The 19,043-nt window shown below is 38.5% G+C and overlaps 1 protein-coding gene across 8 annotated transcripts in view; it reads right to left on the reverse strand.

Moving 5' to 3' along the window:
• NEO1 (neogenin 1) overlaps nt 1-19,043 on the reverse strand; it is a 290,741-nt gene that overhangs the window by 184,443 nt on the left and 87,255 nt on the right. For all 8 annotated transcript variants that reach the window (XM_090270046.1, XM_090270045.1, XM_090270039.1 and 5 more), the window contains exons 3-4: nt 7,875-8,192; nt 4,454-4,729 (exon numbers count right to left, since the gene is read on the reverse strand). In XM_090270046.1, the coding sequence (XP_090126172.1) occupies nt 4,454-4,729; nt 7,875-8,192 (594 nt within the window). The remainder of the gene's footprint in view (nt 1-4,453; nt 4,730-7,874; nt 8,193-19,043) is intronic.

A 19,043-nucleotide genomic window follows, 5' to 3' on the forward strand; every position in this document is an offset into this window, starting at 1 on the left:
GGAGAAACAACAAATGAAAGATGCAGTATGTCAGAAGTGTATGTTCTGAAATAAAATGAAGGAGGAAAGGAGAAAGCACCAAGGTAAGAGAGATGGGAATGGAAGATTGTTGATTCAAACAGTGGTCAAGAAAGGCTTCTCTGATAAAGTCATATTTGAGTAGAGAGGTAAGTCAGTGAGTGAGTCAAGCAGATATCTGAGGGATCAGGATTAGAAAAAAATGACAAGCAGAAAGGCCCAAAAGCAAGATCATGTTTGAAGTGTTTTTTTTACTTATTTTATTGTTTATGCTATTATAGTTGTCCCAATTTTTCCCCCTCCAACCAACACCCCCCACTCCCACAGTCATCAGTCCCCACACTGTTGTCCATGTCCATGGATCATGCGTATTTGTTCTTTGGCTAATTCCTTCACCTCCTTTCAGCCAGACCCAATCTCCTTCCTCCCCTCTTACAGTGGTCAGTCTGTTCCATGTTTCTATGCCTCTGGTTCTACTTTGCTCATTAGTTTATTTTGTTCATTAGATTCCACTTATATGTGGGATCATAAGATATTTGTCTTTCATTGACTGACTCATTTCACTTAGCATAATAGTCTCCAGTTCCATCCACACTGTCGCAAAGGGTAAGAATTCCTTCTTTTTTACTGCAGCATAGTATTCCATTGTGTAAATGTACCACAGTTTTTTTGATCCACTCATTTACTGATGGGTACTTAGGCTGTTTCCAGCACTTGGCTATTGTAAATAGCACTGCAAGAACATAGGGGTGCATATGTTCTTCTGAATTGATGTTTCGGGATTCTTAGGATATAGTCCCAGCAGTGTAATCACTGGGTCAAAAGGCAGCGCCAGTTTTAATTTTTTGAGGAAATTCCATACTGTTTTCCATAGTGGCTGCACCAGTTTGCGTTCCCACCTACAGTGCACTAGGATTCCCTTTTCTCCGCATCCTCTGCAGCACTTGTTTGTTGATTTATTAATGATAGCCATTTTGGCAGGTATGAGGTGACATCTCACTGCAGTTTTAATTTGCATCTCTCTGATGGCTCGTGATTTCGAGCATTCTTTCACATGCCTATAGGCCCTCTGTATGTCCTTGGAGAAGTGACTATTCAAGCCCTTTGCCCACTTTTTGATTGGACTGTTTTCTTCCTGGTGTTGAGTCATACAAGTTCTTTATACATTTTGGAGATTAAACCCTTGTCCAATGTATTGTTGGCAAATATGTTCTCCCATACCGTGGATTCCCTTTTCATTTCAATCATGTGGAGTGTTTTAGAAACGTAAGGTGGCCACAATCACAGAGTGAGGAAGAGGAAAGTATGAGATGGAAGAAGAGAGATGGGGGAGGGAGGTGGCAAGAAGTTTATCCATCAAGCCTTACAGGTGAAGGATGTTAACATTTATTCTGAGATGGGGAAGTATTGCGACATTTTGAGTGGAGATGTGACATGATCTCATACACATCTTAAAAGACACCTGTGGTTGCTGAGCTGAGAATAGATTGGGGTAGAATGACAAGGGCAAAGATGATGATGACAAAGAAAGAAACTGCATTTAAAAAAGTCATTTCAAGAGCCACCAGGAACACCATCAAGAATCACCCAATCATATTAGTCTCACCTTGCAAGCCAATCCTTAGGCTAAAAATGAGCCTATGAAGTCATCATATATAAAAACTTCCCACTCAATGTAAGGATGGTACAATTATATTCATAAATTCACATAAAATAAGAAATGTGGAAAGAATCAGGCACCTAGCAGTGGGAAAAGAAGCTGAAAGGTCATGAAGCATCAAGAGACTAGAGGAACTATGATGAGCTACAGTTGAGAGAGCAAATAATGAGTAAGAAGTTACATAGTTGAGAAAAGATACATAAAAACAGGTTACGAGGAAAGCCAGCAGGAGCAGAGAGAAGGGGTAGATGGAAAGAGGAGCTTCGTTTACATTAAAATGGGGGAGCATTATAAAGATCCAGGAACTCTTCCTTACCAGTGTCTCAAGAGCTGCTATAAAAACCACTCTGCTCATCTCTTGTATGAACTAGCCTGAGTGAGTCTGTAATTCTTACAAGTAAAAATACCTAACTATAAAAAGTATTATAGGGAAGTAACAGAACTCTAAGAAGTATCCTGTCATGGATAAGCCTGACCAAAAAAAACACAGAGTAAACATTTCTTTCGTCAAGAATAATACAATAGATATTGAATATATTTTATTGCTTGACAAATTTTTACTGGCAAATGCATTAACTAAAGTGCAGATCTTTCTCATATGTTTTCTTCTTTTTCCTCCTTGTAAGAAATTGAGACTTCTTAAGCTGACACTAATCTGTCACATGACATATTTAACAATGTTTGTAAAAAGTCCTGACAACAAATTTTACCCATCAATAAACATAAAATCGGGATTTCCGGCCAAGATGGAGGCTTAAGACAAACACGCTACGTCTCCCTTCACAACTAAGAAGGAATACAACTACTTCAAAGTAGAGACAACGAGAAATTCTAGAAATCAAGCTGCATGGAAGTCCAACAAACAAAGATATAAAGAAGAAATAACTCATCCAGACAGGTAGGAGGGGCGGAGCCAGGGTGGAGAGGACGCGGTGTGGTGGCAGCAGCAGTGGTGGCAGTGGCAGGCCAGTGGAAAGTGGAGTCATACATTTTAAAAAGTAGGGAGGGATACTTGGGGAACGCTCCCAGCACCAGACCAGACCACAAAGCTCACAGTCCCAGAGCCAGGGGTAAATAAAGCCTCGTTGCTTCTGACTGTGAAAACCAGTGGGGGTTGGGGTGGAGGAAGAAACTGCCGGTCTCTCAGCAGAGTCCACTTGTTTAAAGGGCCCCCACAGTCCTAGAAGGTCTGCAGACCCATCCACTCTGGGAACGATAGCCAGGGCAATAGCTAGAGGTGCTAGTCCCATACGTAAGTGGGAGAAGTGCCTAGAGCTTAGCAAGGGGTATTGTTCCTTCTTGGACTACTCCCCTCAACACTGCACCACAATGTGGTGAAATGGGTTGCCTATACTGATGAACGCCTAAGGCTCTGCCCCTTACAACGTAACAGGAGCGACAGCTCTACCTAAGACACAGAGGCAAACAAACACAGAAGCGTGTCAGAATGAGGAGACAGAGAAGTATGGCCCAAAAGAGGGAATGAATCAAGGTTCCAGTGGAAGAACCAAGCAACATGGAGATAGCCAAACTAACAAATGAGGAGACAGTCAACCTAACAGACACAGAGTTCAAAACATTCAAGATAAAGATGCTCACAGGCTTGACAGATGTGCTTAAGTACAGCCGATGCATAAGGAAAGAAGTGAAGGCTATGCTAAATGAAACAAAGTAAAATCCACACAAAACCAATGGTGAAGGGATGGAAACTGTGGTTGAAATCAATGATTTGGAACGTAAGGAAGAAATAAACAGTCAACCAGTACAGAATGAAGAAACAAGAATTGAAAAAAAAATGAGAGGCTTAGGAACCTCTGGGACAACTTTAAATATACCAACATCCGAATCATAGGGGTGCCAGAAGTAGACGAGGAAGAGCAAGAAATTGAAAGCTTAAGTGAAAAAATAATGGAGGAAAACTTCCCAAATTTGGTGAAGGAAATAGACATACAAGTTCAGGAAGCACAGAGAGTCCCAAGCAAGCTAGACCCAAGGAGGACCACACCAAGACACATAATTAAAATGCCAAAGGTTCAAGATAAAGGGAGAATACTAAAAGCAGCAAGAGAAAAACAGAGTATTACCTACAAAGGGGTGCCTATAAGACTATCAGCTGATTTCTCCAAAGAAACTTTCTCAGGCAAGAAGGGACTGGCAAGAAATATTCAATGTGATGAAAAGCAAGGACCTACCACCAAGATTACTCTATCCAGCAAAGCTATCATTTGGAATGTAAGGGAAGATGACGTGCTTCCCAGACAAGGTAAAGCTAAAGGAGTTCACCATCACCAAGCCATTATTATATGAAATGTCAAAGGGACTTACTTAAGAAAGAGATCAGAACTATGAACACTAAAATGACAACATACTCACAACTATCAACAACTGAATCTAAAAAATAAAAACAAAATCCAACTAAGCAAACCAGAATAGGAACAGATTCATAGGTATGGGGATCATTTGGAGGGTTATCAGCTGGGAGGGGGAATGAGAGAAATGGGGAAATGGTGCAGAGACTAAGAAGCATAATTGGTTGGTACAAAATAGACAGGGGGAAGTTAAGAATAATATAGGAAAGGGTGAAGCCAAAGAACTTATATGCACAACCCAAGGACATGAAGTAAGGAGGGTGGAGTTGCTAGAGGGAAGCGGGGGTACTGGGCAGAGGGGCGCAAAGGGAAAAAAAATTGGGACTACTGTAACAACATAATCAATAAAATATACTTAAAAAATAAGATAAACATAAAACCATCAGTCCTGGTAATAAATGAATACCTGGAAGAACTTTCAATTCAGCTTCATCACTATACTTTGGTGGTCCACCACTTTCAACTATGCAGCGATAAAATCCCCCATCTCCTTCAGTCACGTTGCTGATAACCAGTGTTCCACTTGGAAGTTTGATGACTCTATCATCCAAAAGAAGAGGCTCCCGGTTCCGTTCCCATCTCACAAACGAGACTAAATCTGCATTAACTTCACAATTAAGAATTGCACTGTTTCCAGCATAAACTGAAGAAGATTCTGGTTGGCTGGCAAATCTTGGAAGACCTGAACAATAAAGGAAAAGAAAAAATAAAAGTTAAACATTACTTTAAAATGTAGGCATGGGGATGAGAAGCAAGTCATCTCATGTGACCACATGTATGATGGAACCAGGGTCAAGAAGGAGGTTCATGAGTCAGGAAATTGGCTACATACAGGATTACAAATCAAATTAATAAATGTACTAAGGACACTTGGAGTCAGATTCCTCACAGTCAGAGAAGCATGGTTCAAATACAGAAAAGCAGAAGGGCTGAGTCAATCTCATGGTACTGGACTAGAACAGAGGTGTCAGTATCAACTTATGGTTTTATAAAATAGATATAAAAACATAAAAAGATGTATATATAGGTATATATGTATGAAATATATGTTTCATATACGAGTATACATTCATCCAGAGAGTCCAGAATCAATGTCACTTCAGTGGCAATATGTACACATGGCAACTCAATCTTGATTTCTAAATACCATTATCCAGTATAAGAAACCAACGTTCCTTGGAGAAATGGTTGATTCTGGGACTGAAATACGGAAAGTACAAGATGAGCTTGGAATGTCTTACGACACAAAGGAAGTATCCAAAGAACAATATGGATGAATCGAAAGGACATAAAAGTCAGATTGAAGGGAGTTTTTCCTCTGGCTAAATCTGGGATAATGAATCATAAATGGATGCTAAAACTAGTAGATCAAAGTTAGATGAGGAATAGGATATTTATAGAGTATCAAATTATCTCTTCCCAAAATTAATAAAAATACAAAATACTTATTAACTTTATAGTGGAGAAACATAGCATAGACTACTTTAATAATAAAAGTTAACATCACCAGTCATGGAACATGCTTCCTGATATGATGCACCAAGAACAGAGCATCACTATGATACTCCTCTCAAAGGTAAAAAACCTGGATCTATTCATAAAGGAAAGGCAGAAAACCCAAAATGAGACACGGAAAAAAAGAATGGTTTGAAATTGAAAGTCGAAAGAGACAACTACTAAGTAAGACATGTAATCCTGGACCAGAAAGAAATGGGAAGGAGGCATAAATTTCAGCTTTAGGGTTTTGTTGTTGTTGTTGTTCTTGTCAGTCATGTGGTAACTCTATGGTCGGTTAACATTTAGAGGAACTGTCAAACAGTTCAGTGCTATCTTTTTAAATCACACACACACACACACACAAAGTATACCCTATGATCCAGCAATTAGCAGAATTACTATGTCTAGTAATCTACTCTGTAGAAATAAAGATTTGTAAAAGGTTGTTCATTATAGTATTGCCTACAACATCACTCTACCCATGTAACTGTTCATCAAAAGGGAATCTTTAGATAATTCACAGTATACCTATAAATGAATATGATTTAACTACTTAAAAGAACTTCTATTCATCTCTTAGCTTAGATATTATTTCCCCTTGATATCCAGACCAAATAATTTATCATCTTGTATTAAAATTGCCTGTTTACTTAAATATTAGGTAAAAAAAAAAGTTTCCTGAAAGACATGAAAATAAGAGAAAGAATGGACAAACCTAGCGGAGGATAAGAAACAAAGGAAAAAGTGGAGGACAGGATTATTAGGCAGTGGGGAAGCCATGAGCAAAAGCCAGAGGCAAAGAAGAAAGGGGGATTAAAAACTTTCAGTACTGCCAAAGCTTAAAATGTGGTGATGGTGGGGATGGAGTCAGGGGGCAGGGTGAAGTGATAAAAAATAAAGCTGGAGATGTGGAAGCCAGATCATGAAAGGATTCAAGAGGCCTTAAAGAGTTTATAGACATTAGCCTCTTGTTGTTACTGGAGAGACACTGATGGGTGAGCAATAGGGCTCTGACCACAGTGTGGAGATGGACTGGAGAAGGAAGAGGTTGAGGCGGCAGACAGTTACAAGGCTGTGATAAGGAATGATGAGTAACCTCAGGAAGGAGAATGTGAATCAGGTACAGAGGAATTAGGAAGCAGAATTCACTGGATCTGGTGATTGAGTGTGGGGTACAGCTGAAAGGAAGCAGTCATGATTAAAGCCCAGTTTAAGAACATAAATGATAAATAGGAGCTGACCTAAGTGACATTACAGGGGCAGTCATGATGCTAACTTATTTATCAACAAGTTGGAGAAAGCCTGGCAAATGGATTTTAAAAATAAGAAGGAAAAAAAAAGAGAAAAGACAGGTTGTCTCAAGAACTGATTTTTTAAAAAAATTTCCATCTTCAATTCATAATTATGGAATAACGACAGTAGCCTTACATTACACTCAAGTATAACTAAGTATTTCGCTCCAGAGGAAAAGAGTCATCATACTCTGAATGAATGAGCAAATACACCCTGGAGTGAGCACCAGATTGGGAGGACCTGCAGTGGGAATGGGATGGGAAACTCTTCTCAGTCATATGCTTTTTTCACATGTTAGCATTTCACCAAGGTGAGTATAAATATAAGACTTAAAGATAATACAATTTTTGTACAGTGTGAAACTTAACAAAACTAACTACTTTATCTGGGATTCAAGTGAAGAATCCCTGATCTGAGGAATACCAGTGTCTACTACAACACAAGTATGACTTAGGAGGAACCACATCTTACTCTTTTAGAGTCTTAATTTTTCTTATTTTCCACCATTCTTCAAATAAGAATGCTCTACAAGAAAGCTAATGTTTCTCTCCTTAAAGCTTTTTGGTCTTCACTTTAATATATACACCCTACAGATTTTTAAATAATTTATCCAATTAAATGTAATTTCCTTGGTTAAGGCATATAGGAACCAAGATTCTGTCTATACTTTGAGTTTTATAAAGCCAGACATACTAAATGGTTATACTAAGTAGGCTAAAAGTTAGCAACTAAAGTGACTTGATTTTCCTACACAACTTCCTCTGTAATTTCCAAGTTACAAAGGAAAAAAAGAACTGGTTCAGTACTTTTGATAGCAACCTTAAGCCACCTAAATCATTACAAAGTGGGAAAATGCTATAGTTTATTCCCTACAGCACTGAGCAAGTCCTACATAATACTCAGTCAACTGATACTTGTTAAATAAGTATTATCTGCTGTTAACAGTTAAATGAAAAGTCTAGAATAATACTGCTTTTATTAAAATTTATCCTTTATAAAACTTTGAAAATACAAATAAATTACTTAAGAAAACTTACCTGCTACTGTGAGCTTGGCTGTTCTACTGACAATAGTTCCAAGACTCTCAACAGTGGCCACACACTGATAATAACCTTCATCAGGTTTATTGTGTTTCGAGTGCACCACATTGCTGATGAATAAAGACCCATCTGGGAGAAGCTGGCGTCGATCATCTGATACTAAGTTTAAAAATGTTCCATCTTTTTTCCATTCGATTTTTGGAGAAGGCTCTGAATACGCTGAACAGTTTAATACAACAGAAGAGCCTCTAACTGACAGTGTATCCGTTGGCTCCACCAGAAAATAAAATGGAGTGAATGTTCGAACACTGTATCCTACAAAAATAATAAAGAAAAAGAACAAAGTTATTCAAAATTTACTTCTACTATTTCTGTAAGAAAATATAATATGTTCAAAAATTATTTATAAGTAGTTATGCTTTTTAGGTATGATACATAAATACAGTCATTTCACATGACTATCTAATAAAATTTATTTTTTATTAGGAAATCAAAATTTGACCTATTTAGAACATTAGAAGAATGATCCAAGATGGTGGCAGAAGAGGCAGATGATACACTCATCTCCTTCTAGGTCCAAACTGAAATTGCAACTAAACTTTAGAACAATCAGATTGAATAACCAACTGAAGACTAGCTGAACAGAAGTCTTATAACCAAGGATTTACAGAAGAAGCGACACTGAGACTGGTAGGAAGGGCAGTGATGCAAAAAGGGCTGGCCACCTCCGCTGCAAAGGTCCCTCGTGAGGAGTGAGGGGGTCTCAACAACATGCTAGGTTTCCTAGCCCAGAGCACCAGAGCTGGCAAGAGGAACCCACATAACATCTGGCTGTAAAAATCAGCAGGGATCATGTCCACCAAAAAGAGATGGGACTCTGCTAGAAACCCAGGCACCTCTTAGAGAACCAGGGCAAAATATCTTGTTCACAGACCCTCACACTGGGCTTCAGTAAAGAGAGTGCGGACTGGAGCAGACCAGAGTCCTGCAAGAAGAGACTGGGTTGTGTGGCTCCAGGAGAGCTAACGGGACAGCCACAAGGGTCCCTGTGCTGAGTCCCTCTCCCACACTGCCCACAGACTCCATTTTTCCTGGGCCTAGCAATCCCCTCCATGCCTGGGGACATCCACTGGCCCCCACACTCCTGACTCCTTGTCGTCCTGCACTGTCCATTTCACACACTGCAGAAGAGTCAGCAGGTTGTAGCATGTGGTGAACACTTTTTTTAAAGACTCTTGAGGAGGTCCAGGCAGACTAAAGGAGAGACTGACTTGTATGACTCTAAACCAGGCCCATTTTCCCCTCACACATCTGATGGATGCCACTGCTCCTATGCAAAGCCCTCTATCCACATGGCTAAATCTTGATCTGATTGGGCCTGGTGAACTCTGTTGCCCTCACCCTAATAACTCCAAGATCCTGCCCACCACAAAGGTCCATGGGCACCCAATGGGTTGTGGCTGGCCTTGGTGTATTCTGAGACTTTTGCTGTGTGGCCTCAGACTCATCACTGGTCCCAAGGTTGAATCTGTATCAACCTGGTGAACACCACTCACTCCTACCTGGTGACTCACTGAGAACCTACCTCACACAACTCAGGTACTGAAAGAAGCTCTTTCAGTGATTGAGCCTAACAGGAAGCCAGCAGGCAAAGGTTAATCTCAGAGTACCTTGGCCTTTTGCTGACTTTCCCCAGGCTCTGTGTTGGTGGAAGAAAACCCTGGTGTGCAGCTTGGCCCCTTTCATGCACACCCAGGCCCAGCAGAGGCAGACATACACTGTGGATTGCATTATAGCTCAAAATAGGTGGCCCAGGGCCAATTGCAAGCAGTGCTTGACACTGACGTGCACCTGAATCCCTCCCAAGAGTCTTCAGAACTATACACCCACCGGTAGGCTTCACACCACATCAGAATACAATCCAATAAACTCCACAAGTGGCATACACAAAGATCTCAGCAGGTACCAGGCACTTCCAGGGCCAAATCCATTTCATGGGGTCAGCCTCTGCACAGAAGCTTGTACACAGTGTTAGGAATTGATTCCCATAGTCAGCCAGCCCAGGACCATCCCCACCAATGAATGGGCCAACAGCAATCAAGATGAAACCTACAATAGGAGAGCACACATAACTCACACAGGAGACATCCTTGCCACACCGTGCTTGGGTGATTAGAGCCTGCGCCACTGAGTTCCACAGGACACTTACTACGTAAGGCCTCCACACCAAGACTGGAGGGCATAGAAGATCTACCCAATATACAAAAACAAATTCAGAGAGGCAGCCTAAATGAGGAGACAAACATATTGCAAATAAAATAAACAAGATAAATCTCCAGAAAACGACCTAAATAAAATAGGCAAGCAATCTACCAGAAACAGTTAAAAACAATGGTTATAGGATGCTCAAGAAATGTAGGCAAAGAACAGATTAGCTCAGTGCGAACTTAAAGAGATAGTAAACATAAAAAATTTATATATATAAACCATAAAAAAGAACCAGTAAGAAACAAAAAACACAATTATCTGAATTGAAGAATACACTAGAAAGAATCAATAGCAGGTTAGATGAAGCAGAGGATCAAATCAACAATTTGGAAGACAAGGTCGCAGAAAACACCCAATCAGAAGAACAAAAAGAAAAAAGAATTTTAAGAATGAGGAAAGTTTAAGGGACCTCTAGGACAGTATGAAGCACAGCAATATCTGCATCACAGGGTACCAAAAGGAGAAGAGAGAGAGCAAGAGATTGAGAATCTATTTGAAGAAATAATGATTGAAAACTTCACTATCCTAGTGAAGAAGAAAAACACACAAGTCCAGAAAGCACAAGTCCAGAAAACAAGAGAAACCCAAAGAGGCCACACCAAGTCATATCATAATTAAAATAGCAAAGATTAAAGACAGAGAAAAAAGAAAAACTTAAAAATGACAAGAAAATACAATTACCTACAAAGGGAGCTCTCATAAGACTATCAGCCGATTTCTCAACAAAAACATTTCAAGCCAGAAAGGATTGGCACCAAAAATTTAAAGTGATGAAAGCCAAGAGCATACAGTTAAAGACTACTCTACCCAAGCAAAACGACCATTTAAAATTGCAGGAGAAAAAAAAGAGCTTCCCAGACAAGAAAAGGCTAAAGGAGTTCATCTACTACAAACCAGTATTACAAGAAATGTTGAAGGGACTAGGAGGGAGAGAAGGGAGGGAGGAACATAATTATAAAGAACAAAGTGGGAATGAACACTACCTAGGATCATTTAAATGATACTGAATTAAATGCTCCAATCAAAACACACAGGGCAGCTGAATGTATTAAAAAAACAAGCTCCATATATATATACGCTGCCTACAAGAGGCCAATCTCAGAATGAAAGATACTCACAGACTGAAAGTAAAGGGATGGGAAAGATATTTCATACGAATGGAAATGAAAAAGAAGCTGGCATAGCAATACCTGTAACAGACAAAATAGACTTTAAAACAAAGGCTATAATAATAATTTAAAAAAAGCTCATTACATAATGATAAAGGAATTAATCCAACAGGAGGATATAACGCTTATAAACACTTATACACGCAACATAGAAGCAGTTAAAAATTAAAGTAAATATTGACAGATATAAAGGGAGAAATTGATAGTAAGAAAGTCATAGGGTATTTTATCACCCCATTGACATCAATGGATAGATCTTCCAGACAGAAAATCAACAAGGAAATGGTGACTTTAAATGAAACGCTAGACCAAAGAGATTTCACAGATTATCTTCAGAGCATTTCTTCTCAAAAACAAAAGCCAGCAAACAAAAAACTCCTTGGATCTACCTCACCCTCTAGGCAACACCCTGTTCCCTGCTCTCCATTATGGCAAAACTCCTTGACAGCATTTTCTATATTCACCCTCTCCATTTCTATATTCACTTTTTCTTTCTTATTCTTTCTTGAAAAACCATTCCAGATCAGCAATTACCCATCACTGCTAAACCCAGCCATCAATCTTGATACTTTGTGATGCTGGGTTCATTGACAGCTTTACAAAGTCAATTACAGACTCTACCTTAAAATGCTTTCTTCACTTGAGTCCCAGCCCATTACACTCCTGATTCTCCCCTCACCCACTGCTCATTCACCTTTTCAGGTTGAAGTGGTCAGTCCACCCTAGTCCTCATCCCTTCTCTATTTACATTGTCCCTTTGATGAAGTCATCCTGTTTCATGGCTTAAATACCAGAGATACTTGGTCAACTTCCAAATTTCTGCCTGAAGACTAGACCTCTCCTCTCATTTCCTAAATTTTCAGCCTTGTGTATCTGACTGTTTATTCAGTATCTACACTTGGGTATCCCCTGGCTGGTTTGGCTCAGTGGATTGAGCGTCGGCCTGCGAGCTAAGTGTCGCTGGTTCGATCTTCCAGTCAGGGCACATCAGAGAAGGAAAACTCTGACTCCAAAAAACCTCCGCTGCCTTGCGGCATACCTCTTCAGGGGAAAGGCTAAGGGAGTAAACCCCGACAGAAAATCCGGAGCCGGAGTCCCTAAGGCGGTTTGACGTTGTAGTCAACACCGGCAACTCCTGCGGCGCACCTGAAGCCAAGCTGTATTGACTCCGTCTTTCCCTTGGACCCTTCAGCTGCGAAGAGAGGGGGGGTCTGCTGCATGGGCAACAGTAGACCCTCCATATCACCCTGCCCAGGCTCTGTAGCTTCAGCTTCACTGGAGAGGACACTCCAGCGTCATCGCAAGATGTCGATTCAACACGGGAGGAGACAGATACCGTGTCACTCCCGAGTCGGACTGCACAGCCATTCTCGGCGGTGCAGATAGACTCTTGGGAAGCTACACCATCGTCTCTCGAGATGGACGGCTGCCGACGACGATTTCTTCTCAAAGCAGCAGAATAAACATTCTTTTCAAGTGCACATGAAGTATTTTCCAGGATAGACCACGTTAGGACACAAAACAAGTCTCAAAAAATTTAAGATGATTGAAATCATTTCAGCATCTTCTTTGACCACAATGGTATGAAACTACAAATCAATTACAAGAAAAAGAACTAAAAACACAAAAACAAATGGAGGCTAAATAACAGTTACTAAACAACGAGACTGAGGAAGAAATAAAGATACTTTAAGACAACTGAAAATAGAACCAAAATAATAAAAAATAACCTATATAAAAACAAAATCAGTAAAACCAAGATCTGGTTCTTTGAAAAGATAAACAAGATTGAAAAACTTTTAACCAGATTCATTAAGTATAAGAGGGTACCCAAATAAATAAAAGCATAAATGAAAGAGAAGTAACAACTACCACCAAAGAAATACAAAAATTGTAAGAAAATATTACAACCATATGCCAATAAATTGGACAATTTGGAAGAAATGGATAAATTAAAAAAAAAAATACACTATCTTCCAAAACTGAATAAAAAAGTAATAGAAAATCTGAACAGGCTCATTGCAACTAATCAAATTGAAGCAGTACTCAAAAATTCCCAAGAAAGAGAAGTCCTGGACCAAATAGTTTCACAGGTGAATTTCACCAACCATTCAAAGAATTGATACCTATTCCTCTCAAACTATTCCCAAAAATACAAGAGGAGGAAAGACTCCCAAGCTCATTCTACAAGGCCAAGATTATCCTGATTCCAAAACCAGATAAAGACAGAACAAAGAAAGAAAATTATAGCCTATATGCCTGATGAACATAGATGCAAAAACTTCAACAAAATACTAATAAAACAAATTGACCAATACATTAAAAAGATCATACACCATGATCAAGTGGGACTTAATCCTGGGAATGGTTCAACATCTGTAAATCCATTAACACAATAAACAAAAGGATGATAAACCACATAAACAAATTAAGGATAAAAATCGTATCATTATATCAATAAATGCAGAAAATGTACTTTACAAAATGCAGTACCCATTTATGATAAAAAAGAAAACCCTCAGCAAAGTGGGAAGAGGGAATATATTTCAACATAATAAAGGCAATACATGATAAACCCACAACTAACAACATAACTCAAGGCAGGATAAAAGCATTTCCCTTAAGATCAGGAACAAAACAAGGATGTCCACTCTCACTACTCTTAGTCAATAACAAAGTTGGAGGTATCATACTACCTAATATAAAATTATACTATAAGGCTAGAGTAAGCAAAACAGAACTGTACCAGCATAAAAACAGACATGCTGTTCAATGGACCAGAATAGAGAGCCCAGAAATTAATCCATGCCAAAATGGTCAATTAATCTACAACAGAGAAGGCAAGAACATTCAATGGGCTACAGACAGTCTTGTTCAATAAATGGTGTTGGGAAAACTAGACAGATACATGCAAAAATTATGAAACTAGTCCAGCTTCTTACATCACATACAAGAATAAACTCAAATTGGATTAAAGACTTAAATGTAAGACTCAAAACCACAGAACACCTAGAAGAAAACATAGGCAATAAAATCTCTGACATTTCTCTTAGCAATGTTTTTTCCTGATAGATATCCTCAGGCAAGGGAAACAATAGAAAAAATAACCGGACTACATCAAACTACACAGTTGTTGCACAGCAGAGGAAACCATCAACAAAACAAAAAAACAACTTACTTAATAGGAGAACATATTCGTCAATGATACATCCAGTAAGGGGTTAATATCCAAACTGACAAAGAACTCATGCAGCTCAACACCAAAAAGACAATACAGCTAAAAAATGGGCAAAGGACATGAATAGACTCCTCCAAAGAGGACATACAGATGGCCCATAGATACATGAAAAGATGCTCAACATCACTAGCCACTAGAGCAACGAAAATATTAAAACCACAGTGAGATACCACCTCACACCTGTCAGAATGGCTATCATTGAAAACTTACAAACAACAGATGTTGGTGAGGATGTGGACAAAAGGGAACCCTAGTGCACTGTTGATGGGAATGCAGGCCGGTGCAGCCACTGTGGAAAACAGTATGGAGGGTCCTCAAAAAAAATAAATAAATAAATAAACAAAACTGACTTACAACCAAGCAATTCCACTTCTGGGTATGTATCTAAAGAGACCCCAAACACCAATTTGAAACAATATAAGCACCCCTATGTTCAGTGCAGCATTATTTACAATAGCCAAGGTATGTAAACAACCCAAGTGCCCAACAAGAGACAAGTGGATAATAAAATGGTGGTACATATATACAACTGATATTACCTGGCCATCAAAAAGAACAAAGTCTTATCATTTGCTGATAGCATGCATGGCCCTAGACAGTATTAGGCTAAGTGAAGTCAGTCAGTCAGAGAAAGAAAAATACCATATTGTTTCACTTATATGTGGAATCTAAAGAACCAAATAGACAAAGAAACAAACTCAGAGAGCAGACTAATGGTTGTTAAGAGGAGACAGGGTTTGGGGAAGTAGGAGAAAAAGGTGAAGGAACTGATAAGTACAGATGGATAGCTATAAAATAGTCACGGGGATCTCAAGTACAGCATAGGGAATACAGGCGATAATATAGTAATAACTGTCTATGTTGCCAGGTGGGTACTCCAAATATCAGGAGGAAAACTTTGTAAAATATATGATTGTTTAACCACTATGCTATACACCTGAAACTAATACAAAATAAAATTGAGAATAAAAAAGAGCATTAGAAAAAATACTGTGGTAGCTGAGAAAAATCAAACTTTGTTAGACAATAGGAATATCTAATAAGGTTTTATTTCAAACTCTACAATGGGATTTATAAATATTTAACTATATATATATTATATTTAAAGTGAAATTTCTTATGGCACATAAGACAGTTGAAATGGTTTTCTGCTAAAAAGGTTATCTTTTTTACACTTACTGGATGCCTTTCATAAACTGACTATACATATACTCTGTCCATCCTATTAACTTAAAAGCAACTTTTGGGCATAGCTATCGTGTTTTGCAAATACTTTTTTCTATTCTGACTTTACAATTTTTGCCATAAGAAAATAAATTTTGAGCCCTGGCTGCTGTGGCTCAGTGGACTGAGCATCAGCCTGTGAGCCAAGTGTCGCTGGTTCGATTCCCAGTCAGGGCACATGACTAGGCTGCACGTCAGGTCCCCAGTTGGGGGCGCGAGTGAGAGGCAACCACACAGTGATGTTTCTTTCCTGCTCTTTCTCCTTTCCCCTCTCTCTAAAAATAATTAAATAAACAAAACAAAAAATTAATAAATAATTTTTAAAAATTAAAGAAAGAAAATAAATTTTAATTTCATAAAATTAAATGTTATCCGTTAAAAGGCCTTTTTGGCCCTGGCTGGATTGCTCATTTGGTTAGACTGTTGTCCCATACACCAAAAGGTTGTGGGTTTGATCCATGGTCAGGGCACATACCTGGGTTGCGGGTTTGATCCCCAGTCAGTACACATATGGAAGGCAAGCAATCAATGTTTCTGTGTTTCTGTCTCACATCTCTCTCTCCCCCCTGCTCTCTCCCTCTTCCTTTCTCTCTAATATCAATAAACATAGCCTCAGTTGAGGATTTAAAAAATTTTGGGGTGGGACCATTTTTATCACAAGATTACCAAAACTTTATTTTGGGCTAGTATTTTTGTGATTCATTTTCCATATTTAATCTTCATCTAGAAGTCGTTCTCATGTAAAGAGCACAGGAAGGATCAGTTAAATTTTTCTAAGTCCTTGGTAAGTTCTTTAAACATGGAAAGAATATAATTTAAAGAAAAAATTTGCTACAAACCTTATATTTTCAACCAAAGAAAGCTATTGACCAACTTACATGGTAAACAACTCAAGTTGTAATCAGATTTCTTCATGTAAACTCTCAGTGAATCTTAAGCCAATAAATGAAACAAAGATTTTAAATATATCTATACATCCCTTTATTTATAACTTATTTACATTATGAATTTAAGGATGACACTAACTCTTTATGACATGATGACAGAATCATTCTAAATAAATGCAAAACACATAGGCAGAGGAAAGGAAATAATATTCACTTATTTTAATGTTTCCCCATCACTTACAATGACAAGTAAATTCCAAAAAGACTAATCAGCCTGTTCCAAGCACCATGAAGGGGGTCTCCATACCCATTTGATGAATATAAAGTTAATTCTTCAAGTCTTAAAACTCTTAAAAAGGAGCATAGGAATTTTTCAGAAGTAAACTGCAGTAATTTGCTTCTTATCACCATATAAATATTATATTGCCTTAATTTACTGGAACTATAGGAAAAAATAAATTAAAATATTGTATAAATTTCAGGGAAGTACAAAATAATAGTTAAACTACGAAAAATTTTCTACCTTTCCTGTATAACTATTAAATCTTTTTTATACTACCAAAATTTATATAACTCAGGAAAATTCCTGACATAAAAATATTAGATTGACAGCCAAAACATGCAAATTAACCACTTGAAATATTGATTACATATCAATAAACAAACATTTAATTTTATAATTCAGAAAAAGGTTTTGCTATTTGAAAAAAATTATACAATGTACACATTTTACAGTTTAATTCTCTCTTGCTTCTGAGTTCATTTTATTTATTTGTTTTTTATTGTTTTAATTCTCACCCAAGGATATTTTTATTATTGAGTTTTAGAGAGAGAGGAAAGGGGAGACAGAGTCATCAATGTAAGACAGAAGCATCGATAGGCTGCCTCCCATATGCACCCTGGCCAGGAATCAAACCTGCAACCTAGGTATGAGCCCTGACTGGGGATGGAACGTGCAACCTTGGTGGGAGTGTTGTCCTGTATGCCAAAAGGTAGTGTGTTTGATTCCTGGTCATAGTACATACCTATTTTGCAGGTTTGATCCCTGGTTCAGGGCACATAAGAGAGACAGGAGAGACAGCCAATTGATGTTTCTCCTTCACATCATTGTTCTTCTTTCTCCCTCTCTTTCTCTTTCTCTCCTAATTTCTCTCTCTCTCTCTCTCTCTCTCTCTCTCTCTCACCCTCCCTCCCTTCCTCCCTCCCTCGCTCTGTTCCTCTCTAAAATCAATAAACATATTCTCACATGGGGATTTTTAAAAAGTCCATATCCACCAACTTGAACAAAAGAGTTATATGTGTTCAAAAAAAATTAAGGAAAAAATTATACTCACGGGGAAGTTTACAAATGCCTTTGAAAATCAAGGGACTTCAAAATTCTACCAAAAACACCTACTCTATATTACTTATAATACAGGGTATTTAAATGTTTATGTATATCATCTTTGTATTTTATTCCCTCAGTAAGCAGTCCATAAGACATTCTCCCTTCACTTAAAATCACTCAAAAGCTTGCCATTGCCTTTTACAAAAAAATCTAAATGGCCGCCTTAACTGGACTTCTGTGTCACTGTGGCCTGGCCTTAGCCCCCTTTCCAGCCCCTGCCCCTTGCATCACTCTCCCTTCCCGGCCTAAGGCACCGCTGTCAGCTCCCACCCCCTCACACAGCCACCCCCCTCCCCACCGCTCTCCGAGTAATTGCTAGTCTCCTTTCAAGCTCAGCTTAAATATCACTTTCTCAAAAACGCTGTCTGTCCCTGGTGCCCAGACTAAATTGCCCTGTTAGAAGCAGGTATAGCATACAGTACTCTACCTATGTAGCACTTCAAATGTTCTTAATCTTTAATATTTGTAATTATATGTTTGTTAAAGCAAAGAATTGAACAGTTTCCTGTACCCTTATTTTCTCAGTAATTTTTTCACAAATTCCCTACACTAAAAGAAATACCGAACAGTTAGTTCATTTAATAGTTAGGTTCAAACAAATAAGTATGTATGTCCTGACAAGTTAGTATCCATTTTTAGAAAATAATACACACGAATTGAAAAATATTTTAATGTCATTTTTAAATAACCACAATTAGTTCTTATGGGATGTGTGCACTTACTGGGCATTGCACAACTTCTCAAACCGTGAAATCAGATTGTACACTACCATCCTCATTTCCTGTTCCAGCGTGACTTTTGCATGATACTTGCTCTTTATCACAGCAACCACCTAAATCCCAGCTTCACAAAGATACAACAGCATCAGAATGAAGGAAGCGCAATCAAATTCAGAAACTCTGAACTACTTTGACCTAGAGGTTTGCACAGTGTCCAACAGATGTCGCTATGTTTCCCTAGAAAATTTGAAATAAGCCTGGGAGTTCTCAGGTA

Source organism: Furipterus horrens, unplaced genomic scaffold, assembly GCF_987537825.1.
Source record: "Furipterus horrens unplaced genomic scaffold, mFurHor1.1.pri manual_scaffold_3, whole genome shotgun sequence".
Classification (NCBI taxonomy): domain Eukaryota; kingdom Metazoa; phylum Chordata; class Mammalia; order Chiroptera; family Furipteridae; genus Furipterus; species Furipterus horrens.